Source organism: Sinocyclocheilus grahami, unplaced genomic scaffold, assembly GCF_001515645.1.
Source record: "Sinocyclocheilus grahami isolate Dianchi unplaced genomic scaffold, SAMN03320097.WGS_v1.1 scaffold126.1, whole genome shotgun sequence".
Lineage (NCBI taxonomy): Eukaryota > Metazoa > Chordata > Actinopteri > Cypriniformes > Cyprinidae > Sinocyclocheilus > Sinocyclocheilus grahami.
Genome location: NW_015505305.1, coordinates 3,420,697 through 3,434,782, shown reverse-complemented (window position 1 = coordinate 3,434,782; position 14,086 = coordinate 3,420,697). Strand labels below are relative to the sequence as shown.

Sequence of the window (14,086 nt, the reverse complement as noted above, 5' to 3'; positions counted from 1 at the left end):
CATCACAAGCACAGGTTGTCCAGTCAGTCACTCTCAGTAATGTTCATCATGGTAACCATAGTAACTCCAGTGCCACTGTAGTATTCTCTGAACAGGACTCCCACTTTCATGGAAAATCTGGATAAATGAGGGAATTTTAAAAGTGTGGAATGAATAAAATGGTAAAATCTTAAAACAGTCAAATGTCATAGACATTTCTATTATCATTCTAAAGTTTTGTGTCAGTAAGATTTTTGAAAGAAATCACATTTATTTAGCAAGGATGCATTAAATTGACCAGTAAAGACTTTTGCATTCATTTCTATTTCAAATGAACGCTGTTCTTTTGAACCTTCTATACATCAAAGAATCCTGAAAAGAAAAGAATCATGGTGTCTTCAAAAAATATTAGGCAGCACAACTGTTTTCAACACTGATAATAAGAAATGTCTCTTGAACAGCAAATCAGCATATTAGAATGATGTCTGAAGGATCATATGACACTGAAATCTGTTAAAAATTCAGCTTTGCCATCACAGGAACGAATTATATTTTAAGATTTATTGAAATAGAAAACTGTTCATTTAAATTGTACTAATGTTTACTGAATTTAATTTAATTTAAAAAATGCAGCCTTGGTGAGCATAAGAGACCTTCAAAAACATTGAAAATCAAACTCAAACTTTTGAATAATAAAATTTAAGGTAGAAATTGTTTATTTTTAGTGCAATCTCTCTAAAAGTGCAGTCCTTTTTATGTACAATCTAAAAAATATTGGGTTGTTTTGATCCAGATATTGGGTTGTTTTGATCCAGATACTGGGTTGTTTTGATCCAGATATTGGGTTATTTTGATCCAGATACTGGGTTGTTTTGATCCAGATATTGGGTTGTTTTGATCCAGATATTGGGTTGTTTTGATCCAGATATTGGGTTCAAAACAACCCAACCGCTGGGTTTGTCCCTTTTTAACCCAGCATTTTTTTTAGAGTGTAAATTAATGTAAAAATAAGATCTTTTGAAGAATAATAACCATACAGTTTTGGTTCCCATTGACATCCATTGATGAATTGACATGGACTAAAATACAACGGAAGTCAAAAGGAACCATAGCTGTTTGATTACCAACATTCTTCTAACTATCTTCCTCAGCATACAGGTTTGGATTGGCATGAGAGGGATGACAAACATTTAATTTTGGGTGAACTATCCCTTTAAAGAGTGTAAATTAATGTAAAAATAAGATCTTTTGAAGAATAATAACCATACAGTTTTGGTTCCCATTGACATCCATTGATGAATTGACATGGACTAAAATACAACGGAAGTCAAAAGGAACCATAGCTGTTTGATTACCAACATTCTTCTAACTACCTTCCTCAGCATACAGGTTTGGATTGGCATGAGAGGGATGACAAACATTTAATTTTGGGTGAACTATCCCTTTAAAGTTTCTTTCTTCAGCTGAGCATAAAATAAGTTTTTTGAAGAATGTTTGGAACCAAACAATTGACGGTAGCCATTGACTCCCATAGCATGAAAAAAAAATACTATGGAAGTCAATGGCTACCGTCAACTGTTTGGTTCCAAACATTCCTCCGAATATCTTCTTTTGTGCTCAACTGAAGACAGAAACTCAAGTTTGGAACAACTTGAATTTGTTGAATTTGAATTTGGAACAACTTGAGGGGGAATAAATGATGACAGGATTTTCATTTTTGGGTGGATGTCATTCTAAACTAATTGTTTGAGACAATTAGGTCATATCTGGTATAATCAGTGCACCATAGCACCAATACTTTTTCGTAAGGGCCTTGGTGAAAACTGGTAACTTCCCAAAGTGCAGAAAGTCACCTCCCTATAGGTTTTGAGACCCAGCTATTGTCGTGCTAATCACTGTATGACTTTCCTGAAAGCTTTATGAGTTGTCCATGAGTCCGGCTAATACATGTTGGCACTGTTTTTAGATGCTGGCCTCTCATGCACTGGTGCGGGGACTGCAGTCTGGATTCTGGAGGAGGGTGTCAACTTCATCTGCCGCCTGGGCTACACACACTCACAGCACACTCAGCACACTCTCAAGGGCAATAATAGAGACCACTCTGCTGTCATTCACATCTATCCATCTATCTATCTATCTATCTATCTATCTATCTATCTATCTATCTATCTATCTATCTATCTATCTATCTATCTATCTATCTATCTATCATCTATCCATCCATCCATCCATCCATCTATTTGGACAGATACTTTCAAACCCTTTACAGTTCTCTGACTGTTCTTGTGCATTTGTCCTCAGATGTTGATGTGGTTGACTGCTCAGTTCCTCAGTAAAACAGCCGTCTGGACACGCCATTGCCAGATGTTCCATTTGTCAGAAATCTCAGTGCCGAACAGAAGAAACTCAAAGAGAAAGAGAAGGGATCATGGACCCAGCTCACCAAGGAGGAGAAACTAGCTTGTAAATCTGCATGACTTAGACCAACTTTTAGCTTTTTAATCTACTGCTTAATAAGCAAATAAATCAGTCATAAATCTACTATTGTTACAAGAACAGGTTAGACTTTGACCCTGGGTGTGGAGGAAACTGTTACACACTCACAGAGCACCTGAATATTTGTCTTTACAATAGGTATAAACATGCTCACATGTCATTTTTTACTGAAAGTAGAAGTAGGTACTGTAATGAAAATACGATATACAGTAGCATTCAGAAGTCTGGGGTTAATAACATTTTTAAGACAAGATAAGAAATTAATACTTTTATTCCACAAGGACACATTAAATTGATCAAAAGCAACAGTAAATACTTTTATATTGTGTAAGATTTTTAAATGGTTGTGTATATTATTATAACTTGATATTTCATAAATGTTTTATCATATTAGCTACTTTATATTTAATAGAGAGTATATATATATAATTCTGGATATAAGGGTACATATACTTTATTTAGTGTTGCTCTTAGTTGGACAGTTATGAAGAACAGCTTTTTTAGACTGCATTGCTTACTTTAGCTATTATATTATATTATATTATATTTTGTATATTTGTACATTTTCTATATTAAATTATATTTGTATAATTTCTTTTGATTTTTATTATATTTATTTCAGTTTTATATTCCTTTGTGATGTATAATATATTCTTTTACCTGGGTAAGATCCCTCAAGGCTAAATTATTAATATAGTAAATGGGTCATGGATCTTGGGAATTACAATGATTATGGCAGATATGTTAATACTTCACACTCATTTGGCCTCAGGTATTAAAAGTTCTTTCCCACTAGATGGCAGCGTAGTATAAGTGTTTGAGTTGAATGGTTGTAAACCTCCTTGCCTTCCAAGTGTGCATGCAAGCAGGGCAAGCTACTATATCCAACAGTTACTATTAAGATCATCTGTGGGGGGGGGGTCCACTTTTTTTGCAGTATACAGACTCACACATGAGCTGTCATATGCAGAGATGAGGCAAGGCTCCAAAGAGTGGATGACTGTCCTCGGAGGCATCTTCATCTTCCTTGGCTTCACAGGGCTGCTGGTGTGGTGGCAGCATGTCTATGGTGGGTTTATATATGAAGATATACATCCTCTAAATGGCGCATAATGGTTTTTGATTACCAGATTATCATGGCAGGAAAGCTTTAAACGTTTGAATTTCAGGCATTTCTTCATTCCCGATATGCTATGCTTTGATGTGAGATTCAGATGGGTAATTTTGTTGATGATTTATTTATTCATCCAATCTGAAATCAGAAACAGTTATCAAATACAAAATCAACATAACAGATTGGCTTCTGCGAAATTAAAGGGATAGTCCATGCAAAATATTTCCTCACCCTCATGTCATTCCTAACCTGTATGTATTTCTTTCTTCTGTGGAACACAAAAGAAGATAGTTTGAAGAATGTTGGGAAACATTTTTAGGTTCCATTGACTTCCATAGTATTTTTTTGTCCATACTATGAAAGTAAATGGATTCAAAACCATTTGGTTGCCAGTATTCTTCAAACTATCTTCTTTTGTGTCCCATTGACTTCTGTAGTATTTTTTGTCCATACTATGGAAGTCAATGAGACCTGAAACTGTTTGGTTGCCAATATTCTTTCAAATAATTTCTTCTTTTTTTGTCCCATTGACTTCCATAGAATTTTTTGGTCCATACTATGGAAGTCAATTGGACTCAAAACTGTTTGGTTGCCATACTCTTCAAAATATTTTTTTTGTGTCTCATTGACTTCCATAGTATTTTTTGTCCATATGAAAGTGAATGGGACCTGAAACTGTTTGGTTGCCAATATTCTTCAAAATATCATCTTTTGTGTTCCGTGGAAGACAGAAAGTCATACAGGATTGGGACATCATGAAGGGGAGTAAATGATGACAGAATAACATTTCACTAAGGCCCAAAACCACGCTTAGAGTTCATTTTCACTTGGATTTAGTTCTTTTTTTCCCTTTTCCTCTAATGTGACCACCAGTTCTCAGAGCACAGATCGTTCTGATTTCACATGTCAGATGGAAGAATCAGCACAACCTTTTTTACCTGCAGCACACACTCCCGCTGAAATAATTGGACTGGGTTGTATTTTGCTGTCAATGGTTTGAAGGAGCGGAAAAGAGGGGAAAGATTTACGTGTTTGAGCCGCAGCTTCAGTTCAGGAATCCCTTCAGACCCAGCTGAACTTCTTCACAAATGATAAGAAGATTTCCAAGGCTGTGTGTGCCTAAGACGGATGGAAAGCAGTTGACATGTTTAAAACAGAATGAGTGTGCATTGTGTGTTTGTGTGTTAGTATAAGTGTGTGAGTGGAAACAGACGAGTCTCCTCCATCTCTGTCTCGGAGGCCCCAGTTCTTTGAGGAAGGAAGTCAATGCTACATCACCTCAGGAGAGAAGCAGTAGAGGAAAATACTGCAAGGAGGGAAGAAAAAAGAAAAACTGTGAGAACAAAAGTTTGGTGAGGATCCTTGAGGGGGGAGAAAGAGAGGTGTAGCCACGCCATAGCGAGAAAGAAGTATAGAAGTCCAAAAGTCAGTTTTCAGTTGAGCGCTGGGTATTTCCCACAATGTCTGTCTCATGTTGTGACTTGAAAAACTCTACTCTGGTCCGCTGTTCGTCAAACTCATTAGGGCTGGGTATTAAGACTTGTCTGAGGTTGACTATAGCAATTGTCGGGATTTAAAGAGGAGATGAAAGGGGCAATTTTTTTGGAAAGCCACCTGGGATACAGTCACACCACAGGTTTTAATTCTGGGGTTTGCAAGCATCTGTGCCCCACAAATCCTCGAAAACTGAACAGAATTTCCTGTACATACCTCAGGGCACATGCACTGACTCCACCTGGCGAAAACAAAATTCATAATCTTTTTGATGTGTTTGTGTGACAGAAACTGTCACTGTAAAAAATGATTGTGATTTTAACAGTAAAAGACTATAAAATGCTACAGTTAAAACCTGTTAACTGGTTAACAGTAAGTCACCGACTATATTCGGTGAATAAATGTAATTACATTTAATGTAATTTTACAGTAAAATACTGTTAAAAATAAATTTTTTGGAAGTGAAAAAGAAAACGTCATTGTATAATTTACAGGGACAAACCGTAAATTGACACTCCCAGAATTCCCTGCATGACACTTCATATTTGATGTTTTTTTTGTTGTTGAAATAACATGTTTCTTCTTAGTTTTTTCTTATCAGTTATCAGTGTACATTAGGGTTTAATCTTAAATCAATGTTTATTGCATTATTTCAGTATCATGTGTGTCCCCGTGATGGGGTTTAGTGTTAGTGTGAATGACACTGTGCACCTTCTATATATAAGCACTGCCCTCCTCAGCTCGTAGAAGCTGCCTGTGATGAGCTTTGGTTCATCATGTGACTTTCTCATCACCACCAGTTTTTGGTGGTTATCAGTGCATTACAATGGTTCAAAACAGATATTAGTACTTCAATTTGTTGGTTTATTAACATTACATCAGTTAATGAAATACTGTATTTTATTGTGAATTTAAGTTAAGCCTGTAAAACCTAAAATGTTGCTACCATATTTTTTACGGTGAAGTTCTGGCAACCACAGTTACCGGTTTTTTTCCGTAAATGTCCCCGTTTTTTTTTTTTTTTTTTTTGCAGTGTACTGTCTGCCTTGAGGGATCTCAGAAGGGGAGATGCCCTTGAAAAAAAATTACATAGTATAAACCGAATACCAGATATACAGTCTGAGTCCACACTGAGAATCTGGGATTCAAAATTTAAACCTGAAAATAAACAAATGTACAACAAAGAAATATTATGAGGTAAAATCAATATGAGGACTGCTGTCATTATAGCAATAATGCAATAAATTCTATGTTTATGAATAAATAATTGATTTATTGTGAAATATTATTAAAATTTTGAATAATTGTTTTCTAGCGTAATGTGATTTATTCCTGTGATGGCAAAGCAGAATTTTCAGCAGCCATTACTCCAGTCTTCAGTGTCACATGATCCTTCAGATCATCATCATTCTAATATGCTGATTTGTTGCTCAAATTATTATCAATGTTGAAAACAGTTCTGCTGATTAATAGTTTTGTGGAAACAGTGATACACTACTGTTAAAAAAAAATTAAATTAATACTTTTATTCATCAAGGACATATTAAATTGATCAAAAGTAAAAGACATTTATAATATTACAAAAGATATTTATTTCAAATAAATGCTACTCTTTTGAACTTTCTATTCATCAAAGAATCCTGAATTTTTTTATCATGGTTTCCACAAAAATAGTGTGCAGCAAAAACTGTTTACAAAATTGATAATAAATTGATAATAAAAAGAGTAATGAATAATAATTGGTCATCAGTTGAGCAACAAATTAGTATAGTACAATCATTTCTGAAGGATCGTGTAACACTGAAGACTGGAGTAATGGCTGGTGAAAATTCAGGAAAAAATCATTTCAATTTTATAATGAGATCAATAAGAAAAATGTTATTTTTTAATTAATATTTTTCAATTCAAATTTATATTATGCTGATAATATAAAACTAAAAAAAGATAATAGAAGCATTTTTATAATAATAGTAATAGAAGCGAGTGGATTTTTGAACTGCAACTGCAAACCTGAAATGCAACCTTTTTTTGACCGAGTACATTTGCATGTTTATTGGTTCTATTTTTACATGAACCAGGTCTGTGATATTAGCAGACAGGTCTGTGCATGTTGCGCAGACACAATGTTTTTTCTCTAATTTGTTTACTTTTTTTTTTGGTCCCGTTTTTGCCTGGAGGATATAACTCCACAGAAGTGTCTGAGCTGTCGGTTTCTGCCCTCTGTTAGGACACCTAATTGGTCGCTATGTGCTATTGGGTTTTTTATTTTGCTGACAGGTCTACAGTTCCACTAAGGGGGAAAATAGAAGGGGATTTTCCACAATTAACTGTTTTTCACACCCGACACCCCCATTTTTTTCTTTTACACTTTTAAAATGATTTATCAGTGTTTTATCTTAAGCTTTTAGAACTCTTAATAAATTATTCATTATTCTGTGAAACAAACAAATGAATGAATGAATGTAAGGGCATTTCAAAATTGCTTGTTTTTACAAACAAAAATACAATTCAAATTTGTGCTGTCAATAGATCTTAAAGTTATAGCTTTAAGTACATAACTTAAAATTAAAATTCCTATACAAGATTGCGAATAATTGATGACAGAATTATAAAATTTGGGGGAACAACTTGTATTTTACACAGGAATATTACTTTAACTCTCTTTCTTAATGTCACCAATGTTGTTTTTCTCTTTCTCACAGTGTATGGTGATGTTCCGCACACTCTGTCTCAAGAGTCGGTTGCTCAGCAGACGCAGAGGATGATAGATATGAGAGTGAACCCCGTCCATGGATTCTCTAATAAGTGGGACTATGAAAAGGAACAGTGGAAATAAATGCATTCCGCCTTAATTATTAAAAATGTATCAGAATTGCATTAATGAGATGTTCCAAACTCAATAATGCTGTGCAACCAACAGCCTTAAAATATATGTGAATCTAAATAAATGCACTGAATTCAACTCTGAGCTGCTTCAGTATTTTGGCTTGGTACTGTTGTTACTGAGAACAAAGCAGTTGTGTTGGCACATTTAACCTGATACCTGACTACCGTGGAAGTGAATATGTGTTAACGTGATTGGCTGGGGCAGATAGTGCGAGAGAGTGTGTTATTGGCTGAGGTGTGTGAGTTAATCCAATCACTTTCCAACTGCGTAAAATGACTTTTTATGACCGTGTGTCTGTGTAAAAGGGAAAGCATATCTTAGGTGCTCATTTACTCCACATTTTCCATCATTTTGAAAAGCTTTAGTACAGTTCACATAAATAGTTCTGTGTGTCAAATAAATTTTTGTTGCTCCAGTGTTTAAAACAGTTTTAGAAGAAAGAAGTCACACATTTGTCACTGCTTGAAATGTCATATCAGCTAAGTAGACACACTGCTCATTAGGTTCAGTGGTTAGTATAACCACTAACAAGTGAATTTAACATCAGTGATTTCAAGTAGTACTTTTGACCTTTCCTAAAAGCTTTTCAAATTGCTCATTTAACTGCTTCAGTTAAAAAGGCAATAGCATCATTTATTATTTTAATGGATTATAACTACTCAGAAATTATTATTCCCATCATTTGCATGACTATATGACTCTAAAAAATGCTGGGTTAAATATAACCCAGCGCTTGGTTAAAAAGGGACAAACCCAGCTATTGGGTTGTTTTGAACCCAACCCAATAGCTGGGTTTGTCCCTTTTTAACCAAGCGCTGGGTTAAATATAACCCAGCATTTTTTAGAGTGTCTATATATATATATATATATATCTTTGTATTCTTTGAATATTGTGTTCTTTTGAATACTTTGTATTCATCAATAAATCCCGAAAAAAATGCATCACAGTTTACACAAAAATACTGAGCAGTAAAAACTTTTCAACATTAACAATAAAATGATTTTTCTATTATTAATAATTGGTCATCAGTAATAACTGATAATAACTGAAAAAAGCAGCAAATCAGCATATTAGAAAAATCATGAAGAATCATGTGAGAATGAAGTCTGGAGTAATGGCTCATTTTTAATAATGATAATAATATGATTTATTTAATTAATTATATTAATTATATATTAATAATTATAGATAGACAAGTTTGATATAATATTTTCATATCTATCTATCTATCTATCTATTATAGCCTACACACATTCAAAACCAGACGTTTGAACAAAATATGTTGCGACGCACTTTGGTTCCCCTACTGGAAATTTATTTGTCAAAATGTGAGAACCGTGTACTTAAAAAAACACCTCAAATATGAGTCATGATGAGGGAATACTGAAAAAGAAGCTTTGACAAAGCTGAAAGGAATGAAAAGAAGTGCACTTCAAACACAAACTCAGACACCATAAACACTCTTCATCTGGAGAGTCCTGCTACCTTTTTTTTTCTTCTTCCTTTATTAGGATTAGCAACAAGTATACAAAATTATACAACCCTAGTAACAACAAAAATCACAAAACAAAATGAAATTTAAAAAACAACAACAACAAACATACAGGGCCAGGGGTAATATAAATTACATTGTATAAAGTCAAGGTGCCTCAAAAGGCACTTTTTAACAACCAGGCAAAAGGTCACAGAGCATTCAGTCAACTGTACATTATAGGAAAGAACCAATATTATAAAATGCACACAATGTTATCGATTTTAAGGCTTTAACATTGCTGGAGGTAGATATTGTTTCCAAGTAATACTTCAGATCTTTACAAAATATAAGAAATAGGGGCTTTACAGACAAAAATTTGCACTTATGTATAAAAGATTTTGCTAGCAAAATAAATAGATTTATTAGAAAATATTTGTCCTTTAGATTCTTATCAACATCCTTGAACAACAAAGAAAAATTGTCTAAGAGAGAAGAACGTATAAATAAACTGATTTTTTTCCAAAAAATGGTTACATGGGTACATTCCCATCTGGAGAGTCCTGCTACCTTTTTTTTTCTTCTTCCTTTATTAGGATTAGCAACAAGTATACAAAATTATACAACCCTAGTAACAACAAAAATCACAAAACAAAATGAAATTTAAAAAACAACAACAACAAACATACAGGGCCAGGGGTAATAAAGAGGATCCTTCTCCGGAAGCATTTTTTTAATTGAAACATTCACAGGGTAAACTCCATGTAGCAATTGAAAGGATACCTCTTTAACCTTTATATTTATTGGGTAACGGCCACACACTCTTCCAAGGAATATCATAAAGATAATTACTCCAGTGAAATACAACAGAAGGAACAGCAGTTATATCATTCTGAAAAAGATGTTGAATCTTTCTATTCCTGAAAGAAGGGCTGAGCGTAAAGCAAATTTTCCCTATCACTGTTTCACAGGGATTAGTCAGGGAAATAAAGGAGGGTACAGAATCAACAGAGTTTTTTAATAGTGCAATAGCTCCACTGGGAATGGCGTCCATAACTACACTATAAAAAATGACCGTGAATTTATCGGTAAAAGACCTGTTTTACATGGTTAACGGTAAATTCCCCTACTATATACGGTGCAAAATGTATTGGACATAAATTTTACGGTAGTATACCGTTTTTGGAAGTGAAAAATACCGTATAATTTACAGTGAATAACCGTAAATTGACATTCCCAGAATTCCCTGCGTTATATTTCAAATTTGATGTTTTTTTGTTGAAATAACTATGTTTCTTTTTTGTTTTTTCCTATCAGTTTTCTATATTAGGGTTGTGTGTTACACCTAATGTTGTTAAATGAATGTTTATTGCATTATTTCAGTTTCATGTGTGTTACAATGATGGTGTTTGGTGGTTGTGTGAATGACACTGTGCACCTTCTATATATGTTATTATGTAAAAGCTGCTTGTGATGGGCTTTGGTTCATCACGTTTGGTTCATCATGACTTTCTCATCACCACCTGCATTAGGTGGTTATCAGTGTATTACAAAGGTACAAAACAGATTTCAGTACTTCAATAAGTTGGTATATTAACATTATATCAGTTAATGAAATTACGGTATTTAACTGTAAATTTAAGTTAAAACCGTAAAACCTAAAACGTTGCTACCGTATTTTTTACGGTAAAATTCCGGCAACCACAGCTGCCGGTTTTTTACAGTGTATGGCAAAATCACGTGGGGTGACAGGAATACAATATTTTCTTAACTCAGAATAAGCAAGTAAATAACCATTACTATTTAAAAGCTGAGAAACCAAAAAAAAAAAAAGATTTTTAAACCAATCAGGAAAAAATATAGATTTATTTTTATAACAGATATCATGGATAAAATAACGCTGGGGACTGAAGTTGTGTTTATATATTAAGTTCCAGGTCAATAGCATCTGCTTGTGGAAGTTTGATCATTTAATAGGTAGTTTAGAGATGTTATAATGACATACCAACAAAAAGGGGAGACCGTCCTAGTAGGCTACTACGCCAAAAGCAATGAATGGTGTGACGTAGAGGAAGTGCTGCCCCAGCAGAGCGAGTATCTTCAGTGTAGCCTATAGTTCCAAAAGCGTTCTAGCGTCGCTTCAATGAACGCGCCAGCCTCGATGCCATTCGTCGGCGCTTCATTTCTGCACGATCCGTGCCGCGCTTTGGAAAAACTGCATCTTGCCAAAGAGCGTGGAAATCTACTTGCACATTTTACACACAGCAAAAGTGCTTCTTCGTGCGCTGACTTGGTTGCTATTTTCTCTTCCGTCTTTCTGTGAGCTCGAATGTCAGTGGAATAATTAGAAATACAGCGTTTGCTTTAACTCTCTTCTTCGGCCTCGTAACGTCAACGACGTCGCCTCTCTTTTTTTCGCCCTTGGCTGGAGGTTCACTGGAATATAAGCGCTGTGATTTCGAGCGGTGAAGCGGCATTCCTCGCGCCGCGCTCGAGACGTGTGCGGATCTTGACCGCGCGCTGCAGCAACGGCCAATCCATCTATCTCCACACACCAGCGCGCGCTGGACGTGCAGGTTCGCTGACAGTTCTTGCTTTAAAGTGAACAAACAACGTTTTTGTGAGTCATAACCAATGAATGTGAAACTAAATCATACCATTTTCCTTAAAAACGTTTTTTTAATGAGAGAACTCTCAGCGACGCCATGTGAATGTGTCATTTTTCGGAGCTCTTCTCTGTGAGAGAACGTTTTTTCCGTTACGATGTACTTCGAATAACCGACTTTTTCCTGCTCGCGCTCGTTTTATCGCGTTTAATAACGATGGCCACCGAAATTCGCTTTGACAATCGGAATATTGTGGAGAAATACATCAATCACAAACTTTCAAAGAAGGGATATGTGTGGAAATCGCAATCTTCTGGGGAGGATGATGACACCGTCGATAAAGGAGTCGAGGGGTCCTCTCTAAACTCTGACAGGAGGCTTCAGGCTCCCTCAGCCGGAGGGGGGAACAACTCTGAATGCCTGATAGCTCACCGGGTCACTCGTTCAGACCCTTATTCAAGGATCTACCGGGCGCTACGCGAGGCTGGAGACGAGATAGAAAGGATATACCAGCGTGAATTTGAGGAGATGTCCCACCGCATGATATTCAGTCCCAATACAACGCAACGCAGCTTCTTAGCCGTGGCAGAAGAGCTCTTTATAGACGGAGTGAACTGGGGGCGGATCGTCGCTTTCTTTGAGTTTGGTGGGACCATGTGTGTGGAGAGCGTCAACCGGGAGATGGCGTCCCAGGTAGATAATATTGCACACTGGATGACAGACTACCTGAACGGGCCTCTGGAAAACTGGATCGAGGAAAATGGAGGCTGGGTAAGTTTATGGTCAAATGGTCGTGACCTTTGCTCAGTCGTTTATTACTTTTTCTTTGCAGCTGAAGCTTGAAATCATAATAACACAGTCTTGTTAAACACCGAAGACTCGTGCAGTTTTGTTTACTATCACCTGTTAGTATGTAAACAAACTGTCATTACTTTCTGATTCTGATGAGGCCAATGTGTACATTACATCCTAAAGTTGTTGTGCCTTTGAGTTCAGGTCTTGTCACTGAGGCCTCTTAAATGCTGACAAACTTGTCAAATATAGACATAAAAACATTTTCTCTTGGAAAAAAAAGGGACAAAAATATTGATTTTTTTTAGCTTGTAATGTACAGAATACTAGTCCAATCTAGTATGAGAATTTCCTGCCTCTAATATAACCTGCAGCTGACTAGCAGGTACCGCAATTCATGTTTACGGCTGTGACCTAGCTAAAGGCTATTAGATTATTTAAAATATGTACCATTTAAACTTCCTGTTTTAGTTGGAAGTATGCCATCACTAGACAAAAAAAATTAATTCGATTCATGGGGGCTTTACGGTGTGCAAGTTTGAGTAGTTAGACTTTAACAGTATAAGACAACGCAATGGGTTCATCTCATTGCGTCTGCAGTGCTATTTAGTAGTAATGGGATAGTTATTTGAGTTGGACTGGTTTGAATTTAGTCAGCTTGGTTTTTAACAGTTCAATCAAGGTGAAAGTGATAGTTCAATCAATGTAAGCCACACCCCTCTTATGTCATGTAAAAAGTTTTTTTTTGAGGTAGACACACTTTTTCTCAAGGGCATGTGACTTGTGCATGCTAGGTCATTATGAATTCTTAATGATTGTTTGGTAGTAAATAATTTCAGCACAGATGTAAAAATGTTATGGTCAAATAAAACACTGTAAGGTAGAGAGATGTTTTTATAAAAGATAGAGAAAGATGTTTTTCGCTGGAGGTACCGGTATATAACATTTTTAATTCTAATATGTTCATTTTAAGTATATTAATGGATATACATTTAAATATCTATATATATTAATTTATATATATATATTATATTAATTATAATTATATATATATATATTATATTAATAAATTGTATTAATTCATTATATATACTGTCTGATTAAAAACAAGCAAACATTTTAATTACAAATAATCACAAATTATGTTTATATTAAATATTTATTTATAATTATAATAAAATATGTTTTATTATAAAAATATAAATAATAGTAAAGAAACAAATGTTAAATAGTCTTTATATTTTTC

At 35.0% G+C, this 14,086-nt stretch overlaps 2 protein-coding genes across 2 annotated transcripts in view; both read left to right on the top strand.

The window, feature by feature from the left end:
• Window positions 1-2,280: 2,280 nt before the first annotated feature.
• LOC107590305 (cytochrome c oxidase subunit 4 isoform 2, mitochondrial-like) lies at window positions 2,281-8,042 on the top strand. Its single transcript, XM_016279013.1, has 4 exons — window positions 2,281-2,288; window positions 2,321-2,442; window positions 3,413-3,544; window positions 7,786-8,042. The coding sequence occupies exons 1-4, from the start codon at window positions 2,281-2,283 to the stop codon at window positions 7,917-7,919; spliced, it is 396 nt and encodes a 131-aa protein (XP_016134499.1). The 3' UTR covers window positions 7,920-8,042.
• Window positions 8,043-11,350: 3,308 nt separating this feature from the next.
• Window positions 11,351-14,086, top strand: part of LOC107590259 (apoptosis regulator Bcl-2-like) — a 68,188-nt gene continuing 65,452 nt past the window's right edge. Inside the window, exon 1 of the mRNA XM_016278942.1 lies at window positions 11,351-12,819. Coding sequence (XP_016134428.1) covers window positions 12,154-12,819 — 666 coding nt within the window. The 5' untranslated portion in view covers window positions 11,351-12,153. The remainder of the gene's footprint in view (window positions 12,820-14,086) is intronic.

Excerpts from the sequence above, each read along its gene's own strand:
- LOC107590305 (XM_016279013.1), top strand. Across the intron at positions 2,443-3,412 it reads CAAGGAGGAGAAACTAGCTT|TATACAGACTCACACATGAG; the intron begins GTAAATCTGCAT and ends CTTTTTTTGCAG. Across the intron at positions 3,545-7,785 it reads GTGGTGGCAGCATGTCTATG|TGTATGGTGATGTTCCGCAC; the intron begins GTGGGTTTATAT and ends TCTTTCTCACAG.